Raw genomic sequence first — 27540 nt, forward strand, 5'->3', positions numbered from 1 at the left:
AAAAATTTTTTCAAATGATTAACGCTTATTGCTATTGAACGTGAGGGGCTGAAGACACTCTCATACATTGCCAGGTGGAGGTAAATTATTACCTTTGATTATGTTTGAGAAGTATAAAAATGCTTATGCCCTCTGATTGCATCTACTGTCATGTAGAAGTGATTAGGATGGCAAAAGATGAAAGCAAAGCATGAACATTCAACTCCAGTTATATACCCCTAAGTGCAGTATTGTAAGTCATCAGTTAATCACAGTTTTTTCATTAACTAGCCATCTATAATTTACTTTTTATTTTTTTTTTAATTTTTGGAGTATAGTTGATCTACGATGTTGTGTTAGTTTCAGGTGTACAGCAAAGTGAATCAGTTATACACATACATAGATCCACTCCTTTTCAAATTCTTTTCCCATATAGATTATTACACAGTATTGAGCAGATTTCCCTGTGCTATACAGGTGCTTGTTACTTATCTATTTTATAAATAGTAGGTGTGTCTATGTTAATCCCAACCTCCTGATTTATTCCCCCCGGCCCCCCCCGCCCAACGCTTCTCTTTTGGTAATTAATCGTGTTTTGAAGACTACTTAATGCCATGAGAAAATGTTCCAATGATTGACAAGAAAAACAAGAAGCTGGATGTCCCGGACACAAAAGGCAGACTTCTTCAGATGAGTAGAACGTTATGTCTGGGACATCCAGCTTCTTGTTTTTCTTGTCAATCATTGGTTTGTTTTCAGACATAAATTCTACTCTGACGTGTATTGTAGAAGACAAAAAGTACCTAGTCTAATACTCAGAGGTAACCACTGTAACATTTTGGTGTATTTTCTTCCAATTTTTTCTATATATATTATTACATTGTAGAGTCAAGACCATGGTCTAGATGTAGTTTTACACCTTACTCATGTTCACTTGACTGGAGTAAGGTGTCCCTCTGATGTTACTGCATAATCTTCGGCAAACAGTGCAGCAAGTGTTGCATATGCCACTTCCCCTTGTCAAAGGCATCCTAGAGCCATTCTGCATCGGATCTGGCTAATTCCTTCTTTGCTTCTTGCACTTTGGCCTCCTCCCACTCAAAGTCAGTGCACGATAATACAATCCCAATCCAGGAAGCAGGTCTGGAAGGAGATCGGCTTGCTGAGTGATTACTGAGAGAAGGATGTGTGTTTCTGCAGAAGTTTCCTCTACCTCTGCCAAATTATCATTTCACAACACTATCCACATTGGAAAGACGTTTCTCAAAGAAATCTACACTCTTAAAAATTCTTGCAAAACCTTCTTGCAAAGACGATGCCAGAAGTCATTTCTCCTACACCAACATAATTCAAGGAGTTTTACTAAAATCATTGAATTCAGTCTCTTAAAGATATTCAGCCAATTTTTATTGGGTACCACCTAGGGTCCTGGGAAATCTAATGTGGGTGTTGGAGGCTGAATAATGGTCCCAGAGATGTGCTAACTCTGGAAGCACTGAATATGTTGCAGTACATGGCAAGAGGGATTTTACAGACATGCTTAAGGTAAGGATCTTGAGATGGAGAGGCTCAATCCAGTCATGGCGCTCCTTATTAGGGAAAGAGGCAGGATAATCAAGAGAAGGAGGTGTGATGAAAGATGCAAAAGTCAGAGTGATATGGGGCCATGAGCCAAGAAATGCGGGCAGCCTCCAGAAGCTGGAAAAGGCAAGGAAACAAATGCTCCCCCATAGTCCTCAGAAGGAACAAAACCTGGCTGAACTATTTGGAACATTTATTTCCAGTGCTCTAAGATAATAAATCTGTGTTGTTTTAAGCTACTAAATTGGTGGTAATTTGTTATAACAGCAATAGCAAATGAACACAATGGAATTCATGAAATCCGGTGCCTCCCTCTACGCCATCACACTGAACACTTATCACCATTAAAGCATTTCTTATTTTTGCCAGAGTTTCCCAGAGTGTGTTACAGTGAATGCAAGTCCTCCAAGCTATTCCACAATTTGAAAGAATTCTCTAGTCAGACAAATACACTGCATCACCTTTTGGAAATTCATGATGTACTTAAGCATATTAAAGACTGGATAGTCTTTCTCGCTTTGATTAATCCAGAATTCTCCAAACTTACTTGACCACAAAAGCTTTTCAATATCTATTTACATCAACATAATTAACAGCAACAAATTGCTTTGTGTACCTAATATGTGGCCTTGGGTTACCGGGATGAATCTACCACTTAAACTATGTCCTGTAATTTAAACAAGTTAAACAAACTGGTAAACGCTATCAGTCCCTATGACCTTGAAACATACTGTATTTTTAGCTATCCTTGTAGGTGGTGTTTTTATCTTACCCAATAGGAAGTTAAATTCCCAGAGGGCAGGTGTGTGTCTTCACAAACCCATCTTCTGCAGCACCTTCCCTCAGAGCATATTCCAGTTGATGAGACATGCATACACTCAAATGAAAAAGACAGTTTGGGAAAGCAGTTGGAAGATTTTTGATATCCAGCCAGACACAACCCAGACTATATAGCCAGTCTCCTCCTTCACTGCCATGGCCTCTCTCCCCTCTCCACCGTTTCCTGCTCCTTCTGATCTTATTTTACTTTTGGGCTGTGCCAGCAGCATAGACGTTCCTGGGCCAGGGATCTAATTCACATAACAGCAGTGACTTGAGCCACAGTTGTGACAATGTAGGATCCTTAACTATTAGGCCACTAGAGAACTCTTCCTTCTCATCTTACAGTTCGAGAGTGATATTTCTTTGATTTATAAAATATCACAGTGGTACAGATGGATCTTTGGGGTTATCACTGCATTGAGTAATAACATCATTAAGAGTATTAATTACAGCCCTATTTCCAGAAGGGAATGAAAAACAGTTCAACATAGACTACACTCTAGTCTAGCTTCAAATGTCTGATACTGTCCTTCTCCTTGCAAAGTATTCTTTGCAACTTTCTAGTCTCCCATTCTCACAGGGAACACCATTATGCAAATATCGCCTCTGTTTTTATAAGAAATCAAGTAATTTTAAAACAGAAGTAGATGAAATTTTTTAGCAACATAGAATTTAATTATAAAACTAGCAAGGCTAGCACCCCCCCTTTCCGATTTTCAACTCAACTCAAATCGATGGAATTTCAGAGAACTACATATTTTTTTAATTCAAGTAGGAAAAATGGGAAGCATTTAATAAATGTTATAAATTATAACACACTACCAGAAGAAAAACCCATCAACTCTTTTTATGTATTATTGAAATTCTATACAATCCACCACCCTGTAACAAGTACCTAACTAGGTTTAGCCATAAGAAAAAAGTTAGCTCCTGAACTTAAAATGATCTCAACAACACAGACAAGTCTAAATGAAATGCCAGTAAAGCTAAGCAGAGCTTTCTCATACCACGCCTTTCTTTGCAGTAATGGGGAGGGTTTGATACTAGAGGGAATATGTTTTGTTTTGCCTTGTCCTGTTAATATATTAATTCTAAGTTCAACTACCAGCTGTGAGTTTTTAGTCATATTACTATTGGGACACAGGGCTGGCTATCTTCCCTTCTTCTGATTTACTTACCCTGTGTATATCAGTGATGCCAGGACCTTCTTAGAGTAAACAGTGGTGGTCACCCCTAATGTAAATCTGAAGTCCTAGACAGCACAACATCTAAGGATCAAGTTCTGGACAGGAAGAGATGGGTGGGGAATGGATGATGAATCACCAAGGAAAGCCAAGAATCAGATCACTTCTTTGCTTAGAATGTGCCAGTGGTCAGTGCTCTACACACAGGATATGTGGGAAGAAGGATTCATATTAAGCGGTCACCTAATGGTGCAACAGGATTCGAACTACAAAGAGACAAGGAATTGCCTCTTGGTGCCCAACAAGATTGCCGCAGGTTTCAAGGAAAGGGTGCATTTGTCATTCAGACTACTTCATTCAAAGACAAATATCATATGGTATCACTTATATGAATCTAAAACATGATACAAATGAACTTATTTCCCAAACAGAAATAGACTCACAAACATAGGAAAGAAATTTATGGTTATCAAAGGAGAAAGAGGGAGATAAATTAGGAATTTGGGATTAGCAGGTACACACTGCTGTATATAAAATAAACAAGGACCTAGTATATAGCACAGGGAACTATATTTAATATCAATAATACCTTAAAATGGAACATAATCTGAAAATATATATATACAATGTACATCTGAATCACTTTGCTCTACACCTGAAACTAATACAACATTGCGAATCAACTATACAATAAAATTAAAAAACATTTTTTTTAAGACATGAAAATGCAATTGGTAACCCTTGACATTAACATTTCCTGACTCTTCTTCAACACAAAGTAATTATGGTCCAGATTTTGGCATTTGAAACTTCCATATTTTAGTATTTAATTTTATATTTAAACTGTATACAAACTGTACATGTGACATAGCCTTCTGCAGCTTAATTTCTCATTGAAAATTTTTAAAAACTCACTGATATCCTTTAATTATCCATGTCAACTGTATTTCTATAAAAAAAAATGTTAAAAAGAATGCTTCCTTCAGTAAGCAGTTCTTAAGTACCTACTAGATCCCAGGCACAGAGCCACAGGGACACTGCACCTGCCTGGCTGTTGGGTGAGTTTCACTGGGGAGTAGCAGCACCAGCTTGAGGAGTAAAAAGCTAGTGAATCATCAGACAGCCCAAACTGGGACAGAACTAGGTCAAAGGCAAGATGGACTGGTCAAGTCTCTTTCCATGAAAAGAAACAGAACCCCAATTTTCAAAAGCTAATCAGGAAAGGAGCTTTAATGGAAGAGTACTGAGGCATCCTCAGAGTCTGAGGACATACCACCCACAAAAGCATGGTAGTAAATTTTATAACAGTGCTGGTCCCGTGCAGTCTCACCCAAAGAATCAACAGGTTTTTGTTTTGTTTTGTTTTGTTTTTTAATTTTATTGGAGTACAGTTGATTTACAATGCTGTGTTGGTTTCAGCTGCGGATATCCTTCTTTAGACTCTGAGGAAGGGCCGAGGGAGCTAGGGAGCTGAGCACTGCCCAGCTGCCCACAGGGGCTCCATTATTTATCTCTGCTAGTCCTCCTTTCTTTCCTTCTTTCAAGTGGCAGGTATGTTTTCCATAAATGTAGCATGGAACCTACCAGCTCTCATGAAGTCCCAGCCTAATATAATCATGCAAACAGCAGAATATAAGCATGCAAACATGCTTCTTGCTCAGTGCTTTTACATTTTAAGTGTCCCTACTCTTTGAGAAGGTGGCTTGATTTCTGTTGGGCAAGTTTTCTTTCTTTCTTCCTTTTTTTTCTTTCAAGATGTTTTATTTTGTTTTTTGTTTGTTTGTTTGTTGTTTTTTGTTTTTTTGCCATGTCTGCAGCATGTAGAAGTTCCTGGGCCAGGGATTGAACCTGCATCCTCATAGACCCTGTGTCAGGTTCTTAACCTGCTAAGCCACCAAGGGAACTCCAGAAAATTCTGACATATGCCACAACATGGATGAACCTTGAGGATATTATGCCAAGTGAGATAGGCCTGTCACAAAACGCAAATACCATATTCCACTTATATGAGGTACTTGGAGTAGTTAATTTCATAGAGATGGGAAGTAGAATGATGGTAGCCAGGAGTTGGCAGGAGGGGAAACAGGGAGTTACTGTTTAATGGGTATAAGAGCTTTGGTTTTGCAAGCTGAAGAATTCTGGAGATGGTGGTGAGGGTTACACAATGGAAATGACCTTAACACCCCACTGAACTGTATACTTAAAAATGGTTAAGATGGGGGAAAAAGCTACCCTTAGAAAAACTGTTACTGATTAACTCTGAGAAAGGCAATAAATACTGTCAGAAGTGATTAAACAATGAAATTTACAGTGTTAATAATATTAATGATCAGCTTGGATAACCACATACAACAATTTTCCAGAGACAATTGTTACCAATTAGGAAAGCTAAAACACCAAGATAAGCAGGCCTTCCCCTAGCTTGCTCCATTAGATAAAGAAGCAGCCTAAGCCTGGGGTCAGTAGATGCAAACTCCTGCATTTGGAGTGGATAAGTAATGAGATCCTGCTGTACAGCACAGGGAACTATATCCAGTCACTTGTGATGGAACCCGATGGAGAATAATGTGAGAAAAAGAATATATATGTGTGTGTGTGTGTGTGTGTGTGTGTGTGTGTGTGTGTGTGTGTGTGTGTATACACACATATATATATTTAGGTCATTTTGCTATACAGTAGAAATGAACAGAACAGTGTAAATCAACTATAACGGAAACAATAAAAAATCATTAAAAATTTTTTAAAAAAAGAAGCAGCCTGAGAGATGGATCTTTATTAAAACAAACTTGTTTGCCTCCCATCTTGCCAGAGCCACAACCTGGAAGTTCATTTCTTGAACCAAGACACACCCCTGTCATGAGATCACAAAACATATAAGAAATATATATCTTAGTCTTTGAATGTTCACAGAAAATTGAGGTTGTTTGACCACACATGTATGAAGATGGTCAAGAGTTAGCAAGTCCTGGGTAGAGATTCTAGATTCAAATACAGGAAGGTCCTTACAGAGAAGACAAGACTTGAGCTGACACTAGTGGGGGAGAATGCAGGCTGGCGGATGACAGGGAAGGGCTGTGTGCCACCGGTTAAAAATAAATGACAGAGGAGCCCACACAAAGGCCAGGGAGGGACAAATGTGGAGAATGGCAAACCAACCAGCCAAAATAAGGTCAAGGACAAAGGTAAGGCAGGGGGAAGTGAGAGCAGAAATGACATGAGTCTGAAAGCACAGGCCCAATTCTGAATCTGAGAGAGGCAGTGATGGGAAGGCAGCCCTCGGATTCGAGGTGGACAAAGCCAGTCAATGAGAAGCAAAGGAAGGACAAAGGGAAACCAAAAGTTGTTTAGAAATGAGGGTTTCCTGCCTTGAATGCAAGCTACCTGCAGACAGGCTTCAGTAGAAGCCTGCTGAACACGGTATACCAGTTACCTTGAATCTTCCTGACTTTGAAACTGCTCCTGACTGTTTTCATGGGCTCAAAGATGGATGATTCATTTCTGAAACCCCGGCAGGCCACTCTCACATTAAAACTCAGCAGGCCACACCACTGCCACATTAACCGGTCCCGGGACTGTGCAATGCCTGATTGACCAAAATGACTTTTTGGACAGGAAATTCCCAGGACCAAGTAACCCACACTGGAGAATACCACGGGAGAAAAGACGGCAGCACTATATTTTAGCTCAGCAGGGAAAGTAGCTAAACTGTTCTCCCTGGTTATTAATAGACCAGTGTTTAGTCCAATAGCTCTACTTTGCAGTGGAATTTGTGACTGTCTCTCCTGAAAACGGAACATCAAGTTAATGGTTTTCTGCATAATGTCTTGTCTACAAAGTCTGCGACTATCTGCATTGGGTTTAGAGAGGTAAGTGAAGATTTTTCAAAATAAGGTAGCCAGTTTCAAGACCATCAGCCTTATCATTTAGCTAAATACTATATATATGAGAATATCTAACACAAAGGAGGCAATACACTGGCGAGGCTGTCTGAATAAAGCTAGTTTTAGTAACCACGAATAATGGGGTGGAGGGAGAGAAGATTACGTTTAGAATAGTAGGAGGTTAAAAAAAGACACTAACTTGGCTTTCAGGTTCTTTGCTTTGCCTTAAAACGAATAATTTTAGAGACAGAAATAAGCTACTCTCAAATGGACATGATAAGAATAATTGAGCAAAGAGATGAAGGAAGGAGGAGGAAAGAGAGAGAAGAAGGAAGAAGAATTAGTTAGCTAGTAAGGAAACAAGGAGGGAGGAAGTTATACCCTTTTGATCAAAGTATCACAACTTAATTGTTTAATATTCTTAGACAACTGAGTCTCATTTAACTCTTTAAGCAATAAAATTTCCATGGGTCTACTGTACAACCGTAGCTCAGGGACCGTGCAATATTTACTCAATAGTCTGAAAGTTCACTTCATTAATTCTTGAAAAATAAAGACTGAATACTCACAAAGCAATTCCTACATAGGGCAGAGAATCTGACAGCCAGCCTGAGCTACACAGACAGGCGCCACATTGACAAATTGGCATCCCTCATGAAAGCTTCAAAGTCCTGTCATTTACTCTGCTTGTTAACTTTTAGTTATAAGTTCCAACTTAAATAAAGTTCTGCAGGATACTTTATTACCCTCAAACTGGCATTTTCCTCCCCTTTGTGCACTTGTGTAGCTATTCTACAATTGTTTGGAAGCATTCTTTACTTCTCTTAAAAAGTGTGCCCCCCTGAATTATCTACGAGGTTTTTTCAGGCTCCATCCATAAAAACCCTGGCACTTATTTTTCCTAAAACCTCCAAGATGGGTTTCTGAGTTATGTAATAATGAACTTCATCCTTTTGTACAAATTAAACCAGGAGTCATAAAGCAGGAGGTAAATGAAAACTGAGTTTAAAAAAAAAAAAAAAAAAGCAACCCACCAAATCTATAGCAGGCTCAGCTTTTTTTGAGAGAGAGATTAAGGTGCATGCAGTCGGGTGGTATGAAGGTCACCAAACAAAATGTTGCAATCTTAAAGTGCCACGGACATGCAGACACGTCCAGCAGCAGCTCTGAGTAATCCTCGTGACTCTTTCCCTTAGCTCGTTACCGTCTCACCCTAAATCCCAAATCATTCATATATACAGGCCCACTACGATGGTATGTTCCCTTTGCAATAAAATGCTTTAAAAATTAGGAGAATTGTTTTCTTTAAATGGAAATAAAAATACTTAAGATAACTTCTGAAAATTTGCCCTCCCCCATTTCCAGCTTTTGCTAAGGAGCAAAAATGACCTGAAATCTCCAAATTCCACCAGTGGTTTCTGTATGATAGGAGCTTTGACACATCTGTCTTTCAATTACTCATTATCTGCCTGTTGACACTGTTTCCATCATGAAATTGTTTCTGGTGGAGATTTTCTGATTTTCGCGGGAAAGAGCTGAAAGCCACAAGCGACCAATGGACCACATGTACCTTGAGCTTTCTCTAAGTCAAAGTCAGAAGGAATCGCTCCTCAAAGGGGACCTATGTTTATCTCCCACCTGCTGCTGACCTGCAGTGTTCCTGTTGGCAAAGACAGCTCCAGGCAAAGCAAACAGCTCCCCAGTCTGCACAGAAAGGCTCATCTTCTCAGTCCATACTGCCAGCCTGAAACTCCCCCAGAGTCATTTAGGGAGTGAATCAGGCTCAGCCGATAAGCACAGCGCTGACCTTTAAACTCCAGCCTCTAATAGAGCATGGGGCTATTTCACTTCGTGTTTGCTCAACAGTTTCAGGGTCACGAGGGTCTGCGTTTACCGAGGTGGGGGCGGACCCAGGAGCCTGGCTCCAACTCCTACCCTGCAGCGATAGAGGAAGGTCAGGGGCCAGGCCAGGAGAGGCCCCAGGCCCACTATCAGGGCTTAGAACACTCTCTAGCATCCAGAGGGATCATGAGAACACAAGTCCGCTGACTGGCTCTTAGCTACCAATGTTGGAAGAAACGAGAAAGAGGCATGGGGGCCCGGGAATGGAAATTATTTTTTTCTTTGCTTTCACCTGGTCATAGTGCCAGACTGAGTGCAAAAGCTGGGGGAAAGGAGAAGTCAGGAATACTTCCCCGGGCTTTATTAAAAATATTTTTTTCAGGGAGTTCTGTTGTGGCACAGTGGTTAACGAATTCGACTAGGAACCATGAGGTTGCGGGTTCGATCCCTGGCCTTGCTCAGTGGGTTAAAGATCTGGCGTTGCCGTGAGCAGTGGTGTAGGTTACAGACGCGGCTCGGATCCCGCGTTGCTGTGGCTCTGGTGTGGGCCGGTGGCTGCAGCTCCGATTTGACCCCTAGCCTGGAACCTCCATATGCCGTGGGAGCGGTTCAAGAAAAGGCAAAAAGACCAAAAAAAAAAAATATATATATATGTGTGTATATATATATATATATATATATATATATAATTTTAATGAATTTTTCCATTCCTTTGGGTTTTTCAAAATATTAATTTAAAGTAATATTTATCTTCATTATTTAGAATTTTTGGTGCCCAAAGCAAGTATGGCACTCACCTCACTCTATTCCTCACCCTGCTCTGTCACCAGATGACTCCCATCCTACATCTTAATCTCCAAATAAATGGAAGCAGATACAGACAGGGTGGTTAAGATGCCTGTAGCTGAGGTCAGAAAGGAAAAACCAAAACATACAAAGAAGCCCAAAGCATACAAGTAAAACGTCACTGAGCATCTCCACGTATATGTGCCAGATACATCCAATGTACATTCCTTTGGTTCTCACCTCTGAGGAAGCTATAGTAATCTCCAGCTGAGGAAGGTGAGGCTTTGAGAAACATTCTTTCCACATGCATTCATCTCAGAGGAAAGCTATTGGCACTTGGACAGAAACCTGGGAGTTGTCCACGATTTTTCCTCTCCCATCGCATTGAATCCATGGCCAACACTTATAAATGTTCACGGTCACCCATGCAGTAATTGTGGGAGTAAAGATCAAAAGATGGTCTATTTGATGACAATTTCCCCTCTTTTTGCTATAGCCACCTTTCCAAGGAAAGTCAGGGTCAGAACACTGATTTAATCCCAGTCTTGGATTGGCCAGTCCAGGACAAGATGAAATTATTTCCAACTGCCGATCATTTTACAAATACATCGCTCAAACTAACATGTCCAAGAGAAGATTCCTAATCTTCCTTCCCCTCCAATCCTGCTTTTCTCTGATTTCCTCCATCTCAAGACCTGTCATCATCACCTACCTAATACTCAGACCAGAAACCTGGCAGTTATTTTTGACACCTCCCCCCACTTCCCTTCTAAACTATGATTAACACCTGTCCACTTAAATAGTAAAACAATACCACCACCGACACTTAACTGAAGCATTTACTATGTGCCAGGTACCCTTATGATGCACGGAGATCATTATGAACTCACTCAACTTTCATAACAGTTTTATGAGATGATTCTTATTACAGAGAAGCCAATTTACCCATGGTCACAGAGCTAGTAAGGGGCAAGTAGTATTCCAACCTAGTTTACCTGGCTTTAAAACACACAATCATGTTTTTCCCTCTTTTTAGAAAACTTTTAAAAATTAAAGCAGAGTTGATTCACAGTGTTGAACCAATTTCTGCTGTACAGCAAAGTGACCTACTGGCCATCCATACACACACCACATACTCTTAACCATTACACCCATCTCCAAAATAACCTCAATTCCATATTCACCTTGCTGGCTTTCCACTGCCCCATCTTAGTCCAAGCCACCAGCATTACCCACTCGGGCAACTGCAAACACCTCCTAAATGGTCAACTTGCTTGACTTCTCCCTCATTTCCACACATCAATGCTCAAGAAGCAGCTGACATGATCTTTGCAAAGTTTGTGTCAGATCATGTCATTTCCTCTGCTGAAACCCTTAAAACCATTCAACTACTTTCTGAATGAAATGAAAACTCCTCAGTGTAAACTGCTACCTCTCATGTGGACTGGCTCCTGCCCTCTCCCTAGATTTCGTCACTTCCTTTCTATTCCACTAGCCTTCTCGTGCTGCCTTGGACCTAGCAAATTCTTTCCTCTGCCTCATGACTTTTTGCCAGCAATGCTTTCCTCCTTCCCTGGCTGGCTCTATCTCATCCGCCACATGTCCCAGGGGATTTCCCTGATCCCGTTAGCATAAAATACATCTCCCCTTATTCTCTCTTAGCACCTTCTTCTTTTCCTTCATAAGAACTTTTATTTATTTATTTGTTTATTTTGGGGTTTTTTAGGCCATACCCATGGCATATAGAGGTTCCCAGGCTCAGAATTAAATCAGAGCTGTAGCTGCTGTCCTATGCCAGAGCCACAGCAACACCAGATATGAGCCACTCCTGCGACCCACACCATAACTCATGGCAACACGAGATCCTTAACCCACTGAGCGAGGCCAGGGATCAAACCCAAATCCTCATGGATGCTAGCTGGGTTTGTTAACTACTGAGCCAAGACAGAAACTCCCATAACAACTTTTAAAATGTGTAACTCTACGTTTATTTACATTTTTACTTGTCATGTTGCCTGTAAGCTCCAGAAGGTGCAATCAAAGTCTGTTTTATCCATCACCTTACTCCCTACCCCTATCCCAGAGCCTGGAATATAGACAGTGCAATTACTTGCTCAGTGAAAAAATTAATCCTGGGAAAGCTCTTGTAAAGACTTCTGCAGGTTAACTGAAGCAAGCACTTAAATAATTAACATCACTGATTTTAGTGAGAGAGATCCTTAAAAAGAAAATATATTTACATATGTATTATATATTTTTATCTCCAACATGTGAACAAAAATTATTAAGCCAAATATTAATATTTGGAAAAGACATAGAAGGAAACAATAAAAGGAAATCTCTAAAGAATTATTTTTTTAAAAGTCTTACAGTATATCTAGGTTTTTTTAAGTTTTTGCATTGTCATCATGACTAACAATTCCAATAAGATGAAACTCAAACTGCAACGGTTCTTATTTAACCCCAGTACATGGTGGGGTTCCATGAGTATCTATTAATGATAAGCTATAGGAGATTTCAATCATGTATCTTTTTCCTACTTATTTCTCCTCATAACTTACTTAGAGATTGATGTTCCCCTTGGGGCCACATCTCTTAGCAGGAAACAGCAGAACCATCTCTTGTGCATGATTTTCCTCTGGTACTGCTATGTCATAGATGTTTTAGGAATAAAGACAGATTCTTCATGTCTCTGTAGAATAGGTAATCATTTGGCTTGAAATCAAGGTACCTGTTCTTTAGGATTTTGATACTTCTAAAAAATAGAAAATGAATACATCCAAAAACGGAATATAAAGTGGGAGAAAAACTTTGCAAATCACGTATCTGATAAGTGACTTGTATCTAGAATATATAAAGGACATAATACTACAAAGACGACACAGTTAAAAAAATACACAAAGAATATGAAGACATTTCTCCAAAATAGATATAAAAGTAGCCAATAAACACATGAAAAGATGCTCAATATTATTGGGAAGGGAAATGCAAATCAAAACCATAAGCTATCATTTCATATCCACTGGGACAGTTATAATCCAAAAGAGGAAAATATTAATGGTTGGAGAGGACATCCTTGTACACTGTCAGTGGGAATGGAAATGGTGTAGCCCTTTGGTAGACAGCATGGCAGTTCCTCAAAAGGTTAAATATAAAGTTACCATATGACAAAGCAATTTTACACCTAAGAGAAATGACAATGTACATCTACACAAAAGTTCGCACGCAAGTGTTCATAACAGCCTTATGCATCACAGCCACAGGTAACACAGCCCAAACGTTCATCAACTGATGAATGGAAAATAAACTATGGTATATCCATGTAATGGAATATTATTCAGCATTGAAAAGAAATGAAGTACTGATACAAGCTACAACGTGAATAAACCTTGAAAATGTTAAGTAAAAAAAAAGCCCCACAAAAGGCCACGTACTGTATGAGTCCAACTATACGCAATGTCCACAACAAGCACATTCATAGAGACAGAAAGAAGGTCAGTGGTTGCCTAACACTGGGGGGAGAACGAGGCACCAGTGGTAACCAGGTTTCTTTGGAGGTGATACTAATGATCTAAAATTAGATGGTGATGGCTGCACAATTCTAAGAAGGACTTTAATTCACTGTAAATGAGTAAATGGCATTGGAATGTGAATTATATTTCAATAAAGCTGTTATAAAAATGACAGACTACAGTTTTTACAACACTTTAAAGCTGGACCTATGTTTGGCATTTCCAAGGGTAGGTGTTACTTAACTAAAGAGTATAATTTACTTTCGAGCTCAGAAGATGAGTTTTAAGTGAAACTTTCTCATAAAGAATTTATGGTCTCCCTCGATTCTCACAATTCCTACACTCATATCATTATCCCTGTTTAGAGACAGACTTGAAATCACAAGGCCAGGTTTATAGAATGCTAGAGCAAGACAAGATGAAGAGACGATGATTTTAGAGTAAGGAAACTAAGATCCAGGGAAAATAAATGTCTTTCCCAAGATCAGAAAGGTAAATGAGAAAGAGAATCAGAGCTTTCCAGACCAAAGCTTTGTTTCTATCAGGCAGAATGGTTATGGCAGGCATGGCATTTTCCAAAGTGGTTCCAGCCAGAAGTTCTACACAAGAAAGTCTCCTGCATGGAAAGGGAGTTCCACTCAAAGTATAGAAGCATAAGGATGAGTGTCACATAGTATTCACTGCCCCTTGAGTTATTTTCTTCCATAAGCATTGAACGGTTTGGCTGTGTGTTGGACACTGTGGAAATAACAACATATGCTTTTTAAAGATAGTAGAAACTAGGAAGTTTAGACTTGGGTCTCTGACATCAAGAGTTAGGCCTTCCTCAATGTTGGGCACCTGGACTGGTCACCTTCTTCTCAGGTCCTAAGTAGAGATGGAAGGCAAACAAGATGCTCAATTTGACTTTGAATCTTCTCTTCAATCCACCCACCCAAACCCTTCTGTTTCTACCTTCTCCTCTTTATCAAACAATTTATTTTGAGACCCTGAAGGATCCCACCCAATTGGGGGCTTCAGTTCACACCACCTGTTCTTTTGTCCCTGAGAAATGTGAATTCAAAACAGACCTGTGGTTACCAAGTGGGGAAGGGAAGGATTGGGAGTTTGGGATTAGCAGATGGGTAAACAGATAGGATGGATAAACAGTAAGTTCCTACTGTAGAGTACAGGGAACTTCATTCAATAGCCTGTGATAAACCATAATGGAAAAGAAGGTGAAAAAGAACATGTTTGTGTGTATATAAATCAACTCCACCTCAATGAAATAAACAGATGCAAACTACTGCATTTGGAGTGGATAAGCAATGAGATCCTGCTGTAGAGCACAGGGAACTACATCTAGTCACTTATGACGGAATATGATGGAGGAGGATAGTGTGAGAATAAGAATGTGTGTGTATATATATGTACGTGTATATACATACAAGATTGTCACTTGTATATACCCAAGAGAGGTCACTTGGCTGTACAGCAGAGACTGACACATAAACCAACTATAATAAAAAATTAAAAATGTAAATTAAAAAAATTTTTAAACAAAAAATGATTTTTTTTTCTTGAATTGCCGAGTTCATGCAGCATGACTTCAGTTAAATCATTACTTATGATTCCATTTAAACACTGGTATGAACACAATACTTGAAAAAATAATCAAACCAGTCAATCTGTTTAGATAAGAATTTTGACCCCTAAAGTTAATTTTTTACTTCTATATTCCTGTACTACCTCCTCTTTCCAACTGCCCTCTATTTCAGAAAGTCTAAACTGCCTGAGAGAATTCTGGCTTCCCTCCAAGAGGATATTTTATTAACAGGTGGAGAAGAGAACTGAATTCTAAGAGTCAATGAAACACATTGGGTTGACCCTCACTATTCCACTCTGTCTGAAGGAGAATGGCTGTGCTGGGCCCAGGGCTGGCTTCGGGAGGCTGGAGAATGAGTGGATACTGTTTTGACATCACTATCCTCACTCCACTCTCTGAAATGTATTTTTAAAGCACTTTATCGGTCGCTTCACTGAATTTCTCTGCAAAGTATTATCTTCTCACACAAGTCATTGAGAAAGCAAGGATAGGGATCTTGTAGACTCAGAGCAAGTCACTGAAAAATACGTTAAAAGAATTTTTGAAGCTTATCAGAAGGCATTGCTTATCAGAAGGCATTGCTTATCAGAATCGGCTTTGGTTGGCACTGGATAGAACCTGTCTTCCAAGAGAGCTGGGTTCCTCTACACTTTGTGGAACTATGAGATATAGTTTTGTACATGAGAGTCATAAATGTGTTTAACTGTCTTTCTCTCACTCAGTAACCATTTTGTAGTCTATCTAGGTTTACTAGTCACTCTCTTTCAGAGTAGAGTTTTGTTGGTTTGTTTGATTTTTGCAACAGCTGCACCTGCCTCATAAGGAAGTTCCCGGGCTAGGGGTTGAATCAGAGCTGCAGCAGCAGGCCTATGCCACAGCCGCAGCAACGTAGGATCCTTAACCCACTGAATGAGGTCAGGGATCAACCCTGTATTCTCACAGAGACAACGTTGGGTCCTTAACCCGCTGAGCCACGATGGGAACTCCTCTTTCAGAGCTTTTATTCATTTGGCCATTAGTGAACATCCAATACTAGGGGAATAAAGGCGCAAAGGTGGCAAATTGTGAATCCATCTCATTTCTGATTTGCTTGTCATTCTAGAAATAGTTTTGGGGAGAAAGAGGATGAAACTAATACAAATTGTGAGATTCAGTGTTTTGGTGTCACAAGCTGGCAAATCTCAGTTAACTGTGTGCTTAGGCTTTATTGGACGACACTCTATTTGGATGAAAGCGGGGGTGGGGAGGGACAGGAAGTCTGGGTGGAGAGGAGCTTTCTGGGCTCACACATCTCTAAGCCAGAAGGTCAAGTTTCCTGGTAAGGACATCTTCTACGGAGAAAAGCTGGGCCCATGTGGAAGCTAAGTGAACTCTTCAGAGTCAGGATGGCAGCAGCCATTCAGTCACTGCTTCATTATTTTACGGCAGAGCTTGGCTGAGACTGGGGCATCTTGTCAAGGCAGATACTGGTCCAACACGTCTAGCTTGGGACCTGAGACTCTGCATTTCCGACAAGCATCAGGGCTGTCCGTGGGGCTGGCCCAGGGACCACATCTGAACATCGAGGCTCTAAAGAAATGCAGCAACGTAAAAGAAAACACTCTGAGGCGAAATGACACTGGTCATTCTGGGCTGATAATACCTGCCAGACAAATTATTTCAGGGTTATTTTATTTTATTTTATGTTTTGTACCTGGAAGAGGAAGCAGCTGAGTTTGGTTGATGGCTTGTGAGCTTTGGTCAGCAGGCTTCACAGGCTCAAGATCTTGTGACTTTGAGAGAAGACTGAAATTATGGCCTGTCGTTTATGTTTAATGGCTTTGAGCATTAAAAAGAGGAACTTCTTTCTCCCCAACTGAAATCTCATTGCCTCAGTGAGTTAAACATTTCCAACCCTTTTAGCCACTGTGGAGGGTTCTCATTCCTGCTTTGGCTGCTCATAATTTAGCTATTACTTTATATTTCCTCCATCTGACCTTTAATAAATGGTAAAATTGACTGAGTCAAGTATCCTCCTCCTTCTCTCACAGGCAGTAAATCTCTCTTTTTTCCTGGAAAAATATTTACATTTATTGTTGTTTGGTTTTTTTTTTTTTTTTTTTTTTTTTTTGGTCTTTTTGCCTTTTCTAGGGTCGCACCTGAGGCACATGGAGGTTCCCAGGCTAGGGGTCGAATCAGAGCTACAGCTGCCAGCCTACGCCAGAGCCACAGCAATGCATGATCCGAGCCGTGTCTGCAACCTACACCACAGCTCACAGTAATGCCGGATCCTTAACCCACTGAGCAAGGCCAGGGATCGAACCCTAAACCTCCTGGTTCCTAGTCAGATTCGTTAACCACTGCGCCACGACGGAAACTCCGTTTGTTATTGTTTTGACACAATACGTTGATAGCAACAAAAATACATTTGTAATTTGCAATATAATGAGAATACTGACATAAAACTGACTAATAATATCATATTCAAAGAGTCCTTCAGCTTTATCACAACACAGGAATATTTGCCCTGAAACCTCAGGTATAAAGGAAATTAGCTAAAGGAGTTCCTGCTGCAGCACAGTGGGTTAAGGATCTGATTGCAGTGGCTCAGGTCACTGTGGAGCTGCAGGTTTGATCCCTGGCCCGGTATAGCAGGTTACAGATATGATGTTGCCACAGCTGTGGCACAGGTTGCAGCTGAGGCTCAAATTCCATCCTTGGCCCAGGAACTTCCATATTCTGTGCGTGCAGGTTTTTACAAATTTTACGAAATCTTAAAACTCTGTCATCACCAAAACTGTGTGTTATGACAGGCAGTAAATCTCATACCCATAACCTGAATAATGAATACTCCTTTGTGAGCACCCAACTGATGATGGAGGAGAGATTTAAGCCCTGGGAGAATTAGCCTCATATTGTTCAAAGAGAAAGACCAAACTCCAAAGCAATAGCAACAGAACAAGAAAGATGCAGTTTAAATAGAGCCTGAGATGCCCTGGCCTATGGCTTTCAACCTTCAGGTATGTTCTGGATTGCACATAATCTAAAAAGAAAAGGGAGTTCCCTGATGGCCTAGTGGCTAAGGACCCAGTGTTGTTATGGCCGTAGCTCAGATCACTGCTGTGATAGAGGTTCAATTTCTGGTCTGGGAACTTCCCCATGCCTCAGGCACAGCCATTAAAAAAAAAAAGAAAGAAAAGAAATTAATGTACTTAGTTTTCATGGAAGTACTTATTATGTAAATATTCATTGAGAACGTATTTCTGTGTACTCTGGGGGGCTTGGTAACCCCATATTATCTTCAAAATACATTTCAGTCAATAGACTAGGAGAGTTAAATTGTAGCCATTTCTTTCTAGGAAATCATTTCAAACCACATACCTCAGAGAGTGCCTAGCATCGTACCCACCATCGCCACAGCTTTGCTCCCACTTCCCCTAAAATGAAGATGATTCTATGGACTTTAAGGAGATTTCATTGAGCACATTTCTTTATTTTAGAATGTATCATGTGATATATTCTGCTGTTTGAACAGCAAAAGAGAGACATTAAAACAACAGGCTTATCCATCTGTGGATAATTTTACCTAAAATTAAGCAGAAGTTTCTATTGCTCTTCTTGTTTTATATCACACTAAGAAAACGAATACACTGATTTAAATTATAAAGCTAACATCAGCAGAGGCATCACAGAGTTCAGACATGATCAGAAAAATTGCACTGAACAACAACTTTTACTCTCAATTATATGCATTAACGATGGGAGTAGTGGCACAGAAAATGTTCAAACCACTGTGACGCAACTGTTTTTGCACCAGACTCCTTTTTTTTAATCTACTTTGCATATTGTACAGACTCATATTTAAGTAATTTGCCTTTGTTCCTTTAACTTACTCTGATTTAAGCAAGGAGAACATGAAGGTTTTAATTTCTATTTCATGAAATAATTGTTGGATATCTTGAGAGTTAATCACACGGCTGTTAAATAATAATATCTTGGGAACAATTCTGTAGTAATGGTTCAGTGTCAGTACTAAAAATTTTAGGGGTCCCATCCAGAACTGGCTGATTCCAGAGAAAATAAGGAACAAGCACAACATGTAACAAGTGCTTCCTGCCATCTTTGTTTCCATTTATAAAGTCTGTCTCAGCAAAAATGCCATGATTTTAGTTGATAAGCACTCTAGGTGTTCCTTTTAGAGGGGTATTTGTATTTTAGCAAAGATTCCAGAAGATTGGAAAATTGTAATGACTCAAAGGACACCACTCAAATGTAGTGGGTCTTTAGGCTAGAGACTGTATCCCCTGAAATTTGACTTTAAAGTTTGCATATTTTTTTCAAATAGACCATTTTCTAGACAACAGTGCACATTCTCAAGTGGTCTACAAACCTTCAAAGGTTAAGAATTGCGCTAAAAGTAGAATTTAAGTCTTCAGAATCGCTTTGGAGAAAGCGACCCTATCTTGGAATTTGGAGTGAGGCAGGTCTAGGTTCAAAAGGCCATTCTGCCACTCACTCACCATTCCACTTCAGGCAAGTTACTTCATCTCTCTGAGCTATATGTCCTTTCTCTATACAGTGAGGATAAAACCAATGCCTACCTCTTTGGGCTCTTGTGAAGACTGGGTGTAATGTTTGTAAAGTACTTGGCACATAGCTACCATGCTATATACTCTCAAGAAACAGTAGCTGTTACTATAATTAATACAATTATTTGTTTCATTAGCATTATAAAATACACTGTGAAGACAGTGGCTTTACCTAACAAATAATAAGGTATATTATTCTAATCCTTTTGCAGTTGGCTGATAAAACACAGACTGTGGCTAATTAACAATGATTAAGTCATCTTTGACCAAGACAGGGCTAAAGAGATTTGTTCTCTAAAGTGATCTGATTTTATTTACTTTAACTATGGGATATCTAATCTAGTGACTTGAAATAACAAGGTTTTACAGGTTCACCAGTCTTCCAAGAATTCCCTAAATGACTGAATAACTATGGTTTCTATGCTTAGGGTTTTCCAGACAGCACGCAAAATAAGCAAGGATTTACATTCAGCTGTGTTTAAGATAACATCTTCATGCTGAAAAACTGGCACCTTCTCAAATGACCACTAATGGAATTTATTAGCTATTATGGTATATTTACAGCACAAATTACCATTCAACTATTAAAAATAATTTTAGGAATAATGCTCAATGACAAGGGATAATGTTTATCATATATTAAGCAAAAAAGGCAGTGCACAAAATTAAGTAAAGCCTGATTGCTTTTTTGTACAAAGATGGCACAGAAAAATGCCTGGAAGAAAGTACACAAAATTTCCATGGTAGGTGGTGAGATGACAGGTGAGTTTCTACACAGAGCATTTATTATTTTTGCAATCTGAATAATAATAAAAGAGGAGTTCCTGCTGTGGCTCAGCAGTAATGACTCTGACTAGTATCCATGAGGACGTGGGTTCCATCCCTGGGCTTGCTCAGTGAGTTAAGGATCCGGTGTTGCTGTGAGCTGTGGTGTATGTAGGTCACAGATGCAGCTCAGATCTGGTGTTACTGTGGCTGTGGCATAGGCTGGCAGCTACAGCTCCGATTCAACCCCTATCCTGGGAACCTCCATATGCTGCGGGTGCAGTCCTAACAAGAAAAAAGAAAGAAAGAAAGAAAGAAAGAAAGAAAGAAAGAAAGAAAGAAAGAAAGAAAGAAAGAAAGAAAGCAAGGAAGGAAGGAAGGAAGGAAGAAAGGAAGGAAGGAAGGAAGGAAAGAAAGAGAAAAAGAAATTTTAAAAAATGGTTAAAAATGAAAAACTTGTCAGCAGCCAAGGACTTGGGATCAAAGGCCAAGACACAGGCCTATTAAAATGATAACCTCAGACAAATTAGCTCCCCATCTGGGGGCCAAATTTTGCTCCCTTGAGATTAAGAAAGTTTGAACAAATGATCTGTCTCTTTCCAGTCTGACATTCTAGGAGACGCATGGTCAAATGTTACAGATAAACTTTTTTTGTTTTTTAAGCTAGCACACCAATGCTACATGGTGACACCCAGTGACTCTGGGATGGAGTCCTCTTATTTTCAAATTGTCCTGTATTGTTGATTTTGTAAATAATAAGGATGTTATTCCTTTGATAAATAAAAAAGATAAAAAGAAAAAAAGAAATGGGTAAGGGGCTCACAAGCCGAACACTTTGGTACACACATTGCACCTTGAAAGTGGGTTAACATTTATTTTATTTGACCTAAACAAATCAATCCAAGAAAAAAATAAATCACACAATTGACAGCCACAGTCCTGGAATAAAGGACTCCAGCCCAATAGAACAGACTCTTGTTATGAAAAGTAGATGGTTTTCCTAAGAAAAGTCTCAGACATTTTTGGAAATCAATGGAACAATCGCCTGCAGCATCTGGGGAGCAAGTTATCGCTACAATCACACCCGGGGCCAAACTATTAAGTGTCAGAAAAATACCTACGCGATTAAAACTGTTTCACAGGAATAAGTGGCAAAGAAATCAGATTACTTAAAGCCTCAAAATCCAAACAGAACAAAACACATTTTCAACTGCTACCTTTGGCCCTGTGTCTAAAACAAATGCACTAAATCCCACTTTGCATGAGCCCTATAAAATAGGGAGGGGAGAAAAAGTCTTCTTTCCTCCTGCCCAGATTCCTCCCCTGGAACCAGCGAGCTCTCCCGCTGCCAATGAGAAGTTTCCTCGAGGTGCTTTTTAAAGAGCATTGAAAGGCGGCAGCAGTGACCCAGAAGCCTGGGAAAAATACCCGGTTTCTCAGACTACCAGCCCCACCCCCTTCTGGGCAAGGCACCCAGCTGAGTGGAGCTAGTCCCCAAAGCTGATCTGCTTCTTTGCATGAGCAGGGACAATTTTCCACCCACACTGTGCAACTCTGCTCCAGACACGGCTGTCAGGTTACACAACCTGGCTTCTCTCCTGGACAGAGGGGGGAGATACCCACTGGATCTCTTGGGGCTCTGCTATTGATCAAGGGATTGCTTTGGCCTGAGGAGTAAGAACATGGGGCTGGCTGCCTTCTGCAGCAGGGGCCAGTTAAGAGGGAGGAAGTATCTGAAACCTTAAAAAAATGCTAAATGGATTAAGATTTCTGCACACACTAGTGTATGTGGGATGGATGGCCAGTGGGGACCTGCTGTATAGCACAGGGAACTCAACCCCAAATTCTGTGATAACCCATGTGGGAAAAGAATCTGAAAAAAAAATGGATATGTGTCTGCATATAACTGAATTACTTTTCTGTACTGCAGAAATTATCACAATGTTGTAAAATCAACTCGACTTCAATAAAACTTGAAGAAATGAAAAAAAAAAGATTTTGGCTGATTTTCTTAGTAGAAAAGTGTTGGAAGGACGTGGGAGAGGGCTCTCTTCACTCCATCTCATTTTAAAACTTGATGATAATCTTTAAAGACCTGCTGATAGGATCTTTTAAAAGGCACAAGTAATTATGTGACTGCTACTTGAAGCGAATTTAAAAGAAAAATATGCTGCTTGGACAATTTTCACTGTGATTAGAAATTGCTTCAAAAAACAAACTTGATTTGGACCTAGAGTCTCATTGTGGACAAACTACTTCCCAAGAATTAGACAGATTCTGGAGCTGGCAGTCAGCAAGCATTGCCAACTATTTACTAAGTATTAAGGAACATGCATGGGTGCAGAACTCCTTAGGTAGGTCACACTGCCACCACACAGGACACCGATGAAGTAATCTGTTAAATGGCATCTATTAAGACAGAGTTATTGACACTTTAAAAATGTGCAAGAAAACCTGTAAGAAGTGGTTACATTAACCTGGTAAACATAGCACCTTTGAACACAAATGCACAAAGATAAATCTAGGTCATTAAATTTTCGCCGAAATGATCAATGGTGATGATAATCTTAAGTCTCATCTTAATATTTTAATTTACCTAATATAATATTGTTACTTTGGTTTTAATTCACATTTACCTGACATATCTATTTCCAATCCATTTCACTCAAAATTTCTGAGCCACTGTGTCTTAGGTACGATGCTTATAAACAGTATGTAGCTGGAGCTCAAATTTTTGTGCAATCATTGTCTTCAAACGGGAGAATTTAGCTCATTTACCTTTATTGTGGTTAAATATACATTTGGACCTATTTGAATCATCTCTTTTTTTTGTTATTTTCTATTGAACACACATCTTCCTTGGTATTTTTTTTCTCTTCTCTCCTGCTATCTATTGAATTGATTGACTGAACTTTCTTCATTCCCCTCCACTGGTTTGGAAGTTATTCTATTTCTATAGAGGTTATCCCCAAATTTGTATAGCAACCAAAATCTAAAGAAAATCTTATCTCTATCCTTCTCTAAAATAATATGAATACTGTGGAAGATATTACCTCCATTTCTCCTGCATCCCATGCTATTACAGTGCAATAGTAAGCTCTATATTATTGTTTACAAACACTCCTCAAAAATTGTTACTATTACTATTGTTGTTATTGTTTTATCAACAGTGCTTATTTAGATTTCCCATTATGGTTACCAATTTCTTTGCTCACTGTTTTTCCCTGAAACTTATACTTTTTTCTTGGTTCAATCCTCTTCTTATTCAAGCATATATTTTAGTAGTTCTTTCAGCAAAATTAATTAGCCTGCTTTTATTTATCTGAATAGATTTTTATTTATCCTCAGTTTGGAGTTCTCCCTTAGTCACTATAGAATTTGGGATTAAAGATTCTGCTCAGCATTTTGAAAATCACATTCTGCTGGTATCTAGCATCTATTATTGCTGAGGGAAGGTTAGCCGGCTGTTTGATGATGGTTACTTTGCAAGTAATGTTATCCCTACCCCCTTCATATTTGATTGGCTGCTTTCTCATCAGGATGGGTCTTGGTTTGCATTTTGTTTTTAGTTATGCTGTCCAGGACTTGGGGTTTTCCTTTAGTCTGAACCTCCAAGTCCTATCCGTATGCTGGGAGATTTCATTACTATAATCTTCAAGCTCAGTCATTTTTTTCTCATGTGTCTAGTCCATTCTTTCAGTAGACATTTAAAAAAAAGGGTTTTTTTTTTTTTGTTTTTGCTTTTGTCAAATTTATATTTGCCCATAGTTTGAAGTATTAAAGTTTTATAAGATTTGGTATGAAAAAATTATCTCCCAACTCTTCCTCCCTAGAGATAACCACTTGGAGCACTTTCATTTATTTAAGGAAAAGAAGGCTTTACTTCCACATTTATGATAACATGACTGCATCATGCGACATTTAAGTTTCAGGCAGTAACTAGTTATTCCCCATGAGTGAAGAGGAGAGTCAGCTCACCTGTCTCTGTGCCTTTGCGCACCCTTCTGAATTGGCTTATGGTGGGTTCTCTCTGTTCATTTTTCCTGTTTTCTCTTCCTGATACTTCTCTTGTTCAAAGGTTGGGCTGACTAAATCGATCCTTTAAGTATCTTGCTCTTTTTATTTCTTCTTCTATTTACTATCACCATTTTTCCTTTTCCTTCCCGGAGATTGTCTCAGTCTCCTTTTACTTTGAAGACTGATAAGGTGGGATATAGGTCAGTATAATCAGTACCCCTAATTCAGTATCTTTAGGTATCCTTCTTGGGCTGTTCAGATTTCCCAGAAAAATACTTTTTTCAAATGATTTCCCAAAAAGGGAAGGCCTGGGTGCTAGGGTTCTCGAAACCCAGTGGGGTGGGAGACCTGTGCCCACTATGCATACATTTACCTAATTCACACACGTGCAAAGAGACACCCACAGTTTTGCCAGTCTGGCTATTACCAATTCTTCAAAACAGATCAACCAGCACCTCATTGGGGAAGTTCTCCATGATATCCCCAGTAGACACCAAGTCTGAGCTAGCTCAGAGAACCCAGAGTATTCCTCTATCTTAGCAGGTATCCCCCTGCCTCTCTAGCTGCCTGGTTTGACATCTATCCTCCTCCAGAACCAGTTCTATCTATTTTAGATTTATTGACTCTTGACACAATTAATCTAGCATATAATAAGCTCAATACATTCATGAGTTATTAATTAATTCCAGAGGCAGCCCAGTTAAGGGAGTTGCTCATATATGCAAGAGCCGCAGATCTGGGAAAGCACTTTAAGTAAACTCCACTGTCAGAGGCCTTTGGCATCAACATTAGTCCTACTCCTGGCTGTGGAACTTCCCAACAAAACACAACACCCCAGATAAGCTTCTCTCCTCGGCTGTCTGGTAGTGCTTATCAAATTTGTCCAGGTATATCAGGCAAAGCATTTAACTGACTTCTTAGGAGTATAATGAAATACCTCTGAAAACAATCACTCTTGCTTTAAAATGTTAAAGTTTCATAAACATGCAAAAATCATACCATATTGTTACTAAGGAAAACTGAGGTATAAGGAACCAGGCTAAAATTGCTACTGGATATGAGAATATATTTTGTTGACTTCTTTACAGGAAAGTGTTGAAAAATAGCAAGCTATGAGCAGGTGTCTGTGCTGGTAAAGAGTGAGGTATGAGTGAAAAATAGGAAACAGTTTGGGTACTTAGTTTTATGCTCACCTTATCTATGACAAGCAGAATCTTTGAGGATCTGCATAAATCTTCTAGGAAGCAAAGAGGAAATAACCAAATCATTTGATGAAGACTGACTCTGACTCAGCCGAAGTCAATGTTTTACACAGTCATACAATTTTAAAGTGAGACTATCAGTTAGTCCAGCCTCCCCTTTGAGGTGTGGATGCTATCTGTGACTGTCCATATAGAGGGCCATTTAGGTTCTAGGAAACACCCCCAAAGCTGAGACCCTAGCACTGTTCCTGGACCCCCTAACCGACAGGTAGTGATCCACACTAACACTATCCACCACTCCTAGTTTTGAGTATCACAGAGGTCTACACATCCAGATGCAGGCTAGAGGCTCTATAAATACTATCTCTTTTGACTCTTTGGAATAACCCTATGAGAAAATGATTTTGTCAATTTCAAAGATGAAGGAACCAAGGCACAAAGAAGTTAGGGATGTCGCTCGCAGCCAATAAGCAGAGAGGAGGCAAAAATGGACAGGCAGTGTCATGAGGTACTTATGAACATGGGCACCAAGTGGCTGCCTGAATCTGAATCCCAGTTCTACCACTTACTAGCTATGTGACCTTAGGAAAGGTGCTCAACCTCTCTGTACCTACTTTAAGGTTTATAAGGATTAAACAAGCTAATATGTGTAAAGCATTTGGAGAAGTGCCTGTACTTAGCACCAGAGAAGTATTTGTTAAATGTATGAAAGGATGGCAGAATTATGAATCAAATCCAGGTTTATCTAGTTTCAGTGTATACACTCTTCAATATGTTAATCTCTCAAGTGTTGGGAGAAAGTTACTACATCCATGAAGTTTTTCTCTTCTCCATATGCTCTTCTTTCCTCAATGGCCCCTTAATATTACTTGGTTTCCAGGATTCTTTCCATCCTTCTGGCTTTTGACCCAGCTGAAAGCATGGGATGAAAAACTGCTTCCATAATTCAGGAAATCACAGTAAACTTCCAAGATTTGAGCAAGGCTGCTCTTCTAACACAGTAGATTATCAGCATCACCTGGGATTTTTATTCCAGATGTAAATTCCAATTTAGACCAATTAAATCAGAAACTCTAGGGATGAAGCCCAGGAATCTGTATTTGGACAAGCCCTCCAAGGGATTATGATGCAGATCAGGTTTGAGAGCCATTGTCTCATGTTCTCACTGATCTTATGGCCACAGCAGAGGTCGAGGCACCACACTGCTCATCAGCTCATACCATATTGATGATTAATGGGCTACCTGAATTTGGGCCTCCAACATGTATCTAATGTAGCCCTGTGGTTTTAAATCCTCATGCAGGCCTTCTTGATTTGGACTCACTCCTCCAGCCCCTCAAGATCTCCTTAAATCAACACACTCTGTTGTTGGGTGTATTGGCTGAACCCTCCAGCTCCATGGCCCCTGAACATTTGATAAGCATGTCATTTCTGTCTCCATGGTGTCACCCACAACATCCACACAAGCTGGGGCAAAAGGCCAGAGGTTCTTGGCAGATGCTCCTCCTCCTGCCTGACATTAATCCATGAAAACATCCTGTGCATATGGTTGTTCAACTTGTGAAATTTTCTAACTATTATCTACCTGTATATCCCCATTCTGTCCAAGAGGAAACCATGAGATACAAGCTTTGCTCTAAAACTCTGAATAAAAGAGAAAAGAAAATTCCTTATGAGCAGAGCAGTTTGGGATACTCTTCTTGAATTTACCTTTTTCCTTCTCCTTCTCCCCCAACCAAGAGAAAGTGGCCTGGAACCTGGCATACTGAAAAATTTTCACATTAAACACAGAGCTCTTAGACCAGTTTAATTTTAC

At 39.7% G+C, this 27540-nt stretch overlaps 1 protein-coding gene across 13 annotated transcripts in view; it reads right to left on the reverse strand.

The window, feature by feature from the left end:
- Positions 1-27540, reverse strand: part of THRB (thyroid hormone receptor beta) — a 459872-nt gene that overhangs the window by 408590 nt on the left and 23742 nt on the right. The window contains exon 1 of one of the 13 annotated variants that reach the window (XM_013981410.2): positions 9097-9726. The exons of 11 other annotated variants lie outside the window; for them this stretch is intronic. In XM_013981410.2, the coding sequence (XP_013836864.1) occupies positions 9097-9169 (73 nt within the window). In that variant the 5' untranslated portion in view covers positions 9170-9726. Of the gene's footprint in view, positions 1-9096; positions 9727-27540 lie in introns of those variants that run through there. One more of the 13 variants, XM_021071435.1, reaches the window with a different exon arrangement.

Source organism: Sus scrofa, chromosome 13, assembly GCF_000003025.6.
Source record: "Sus scrofa isolate TJ Tabasco breed Duroc chromosome 13, Sscrofa11.1, whole genome shotgun sequence".
Classification (NCBI taxonomy): domain Eukaryota; kingdom Metazoa; phylum Chordata; class Mammalia; order Artiodactyla; family Suidae; genus Sus; species Sus scrofa.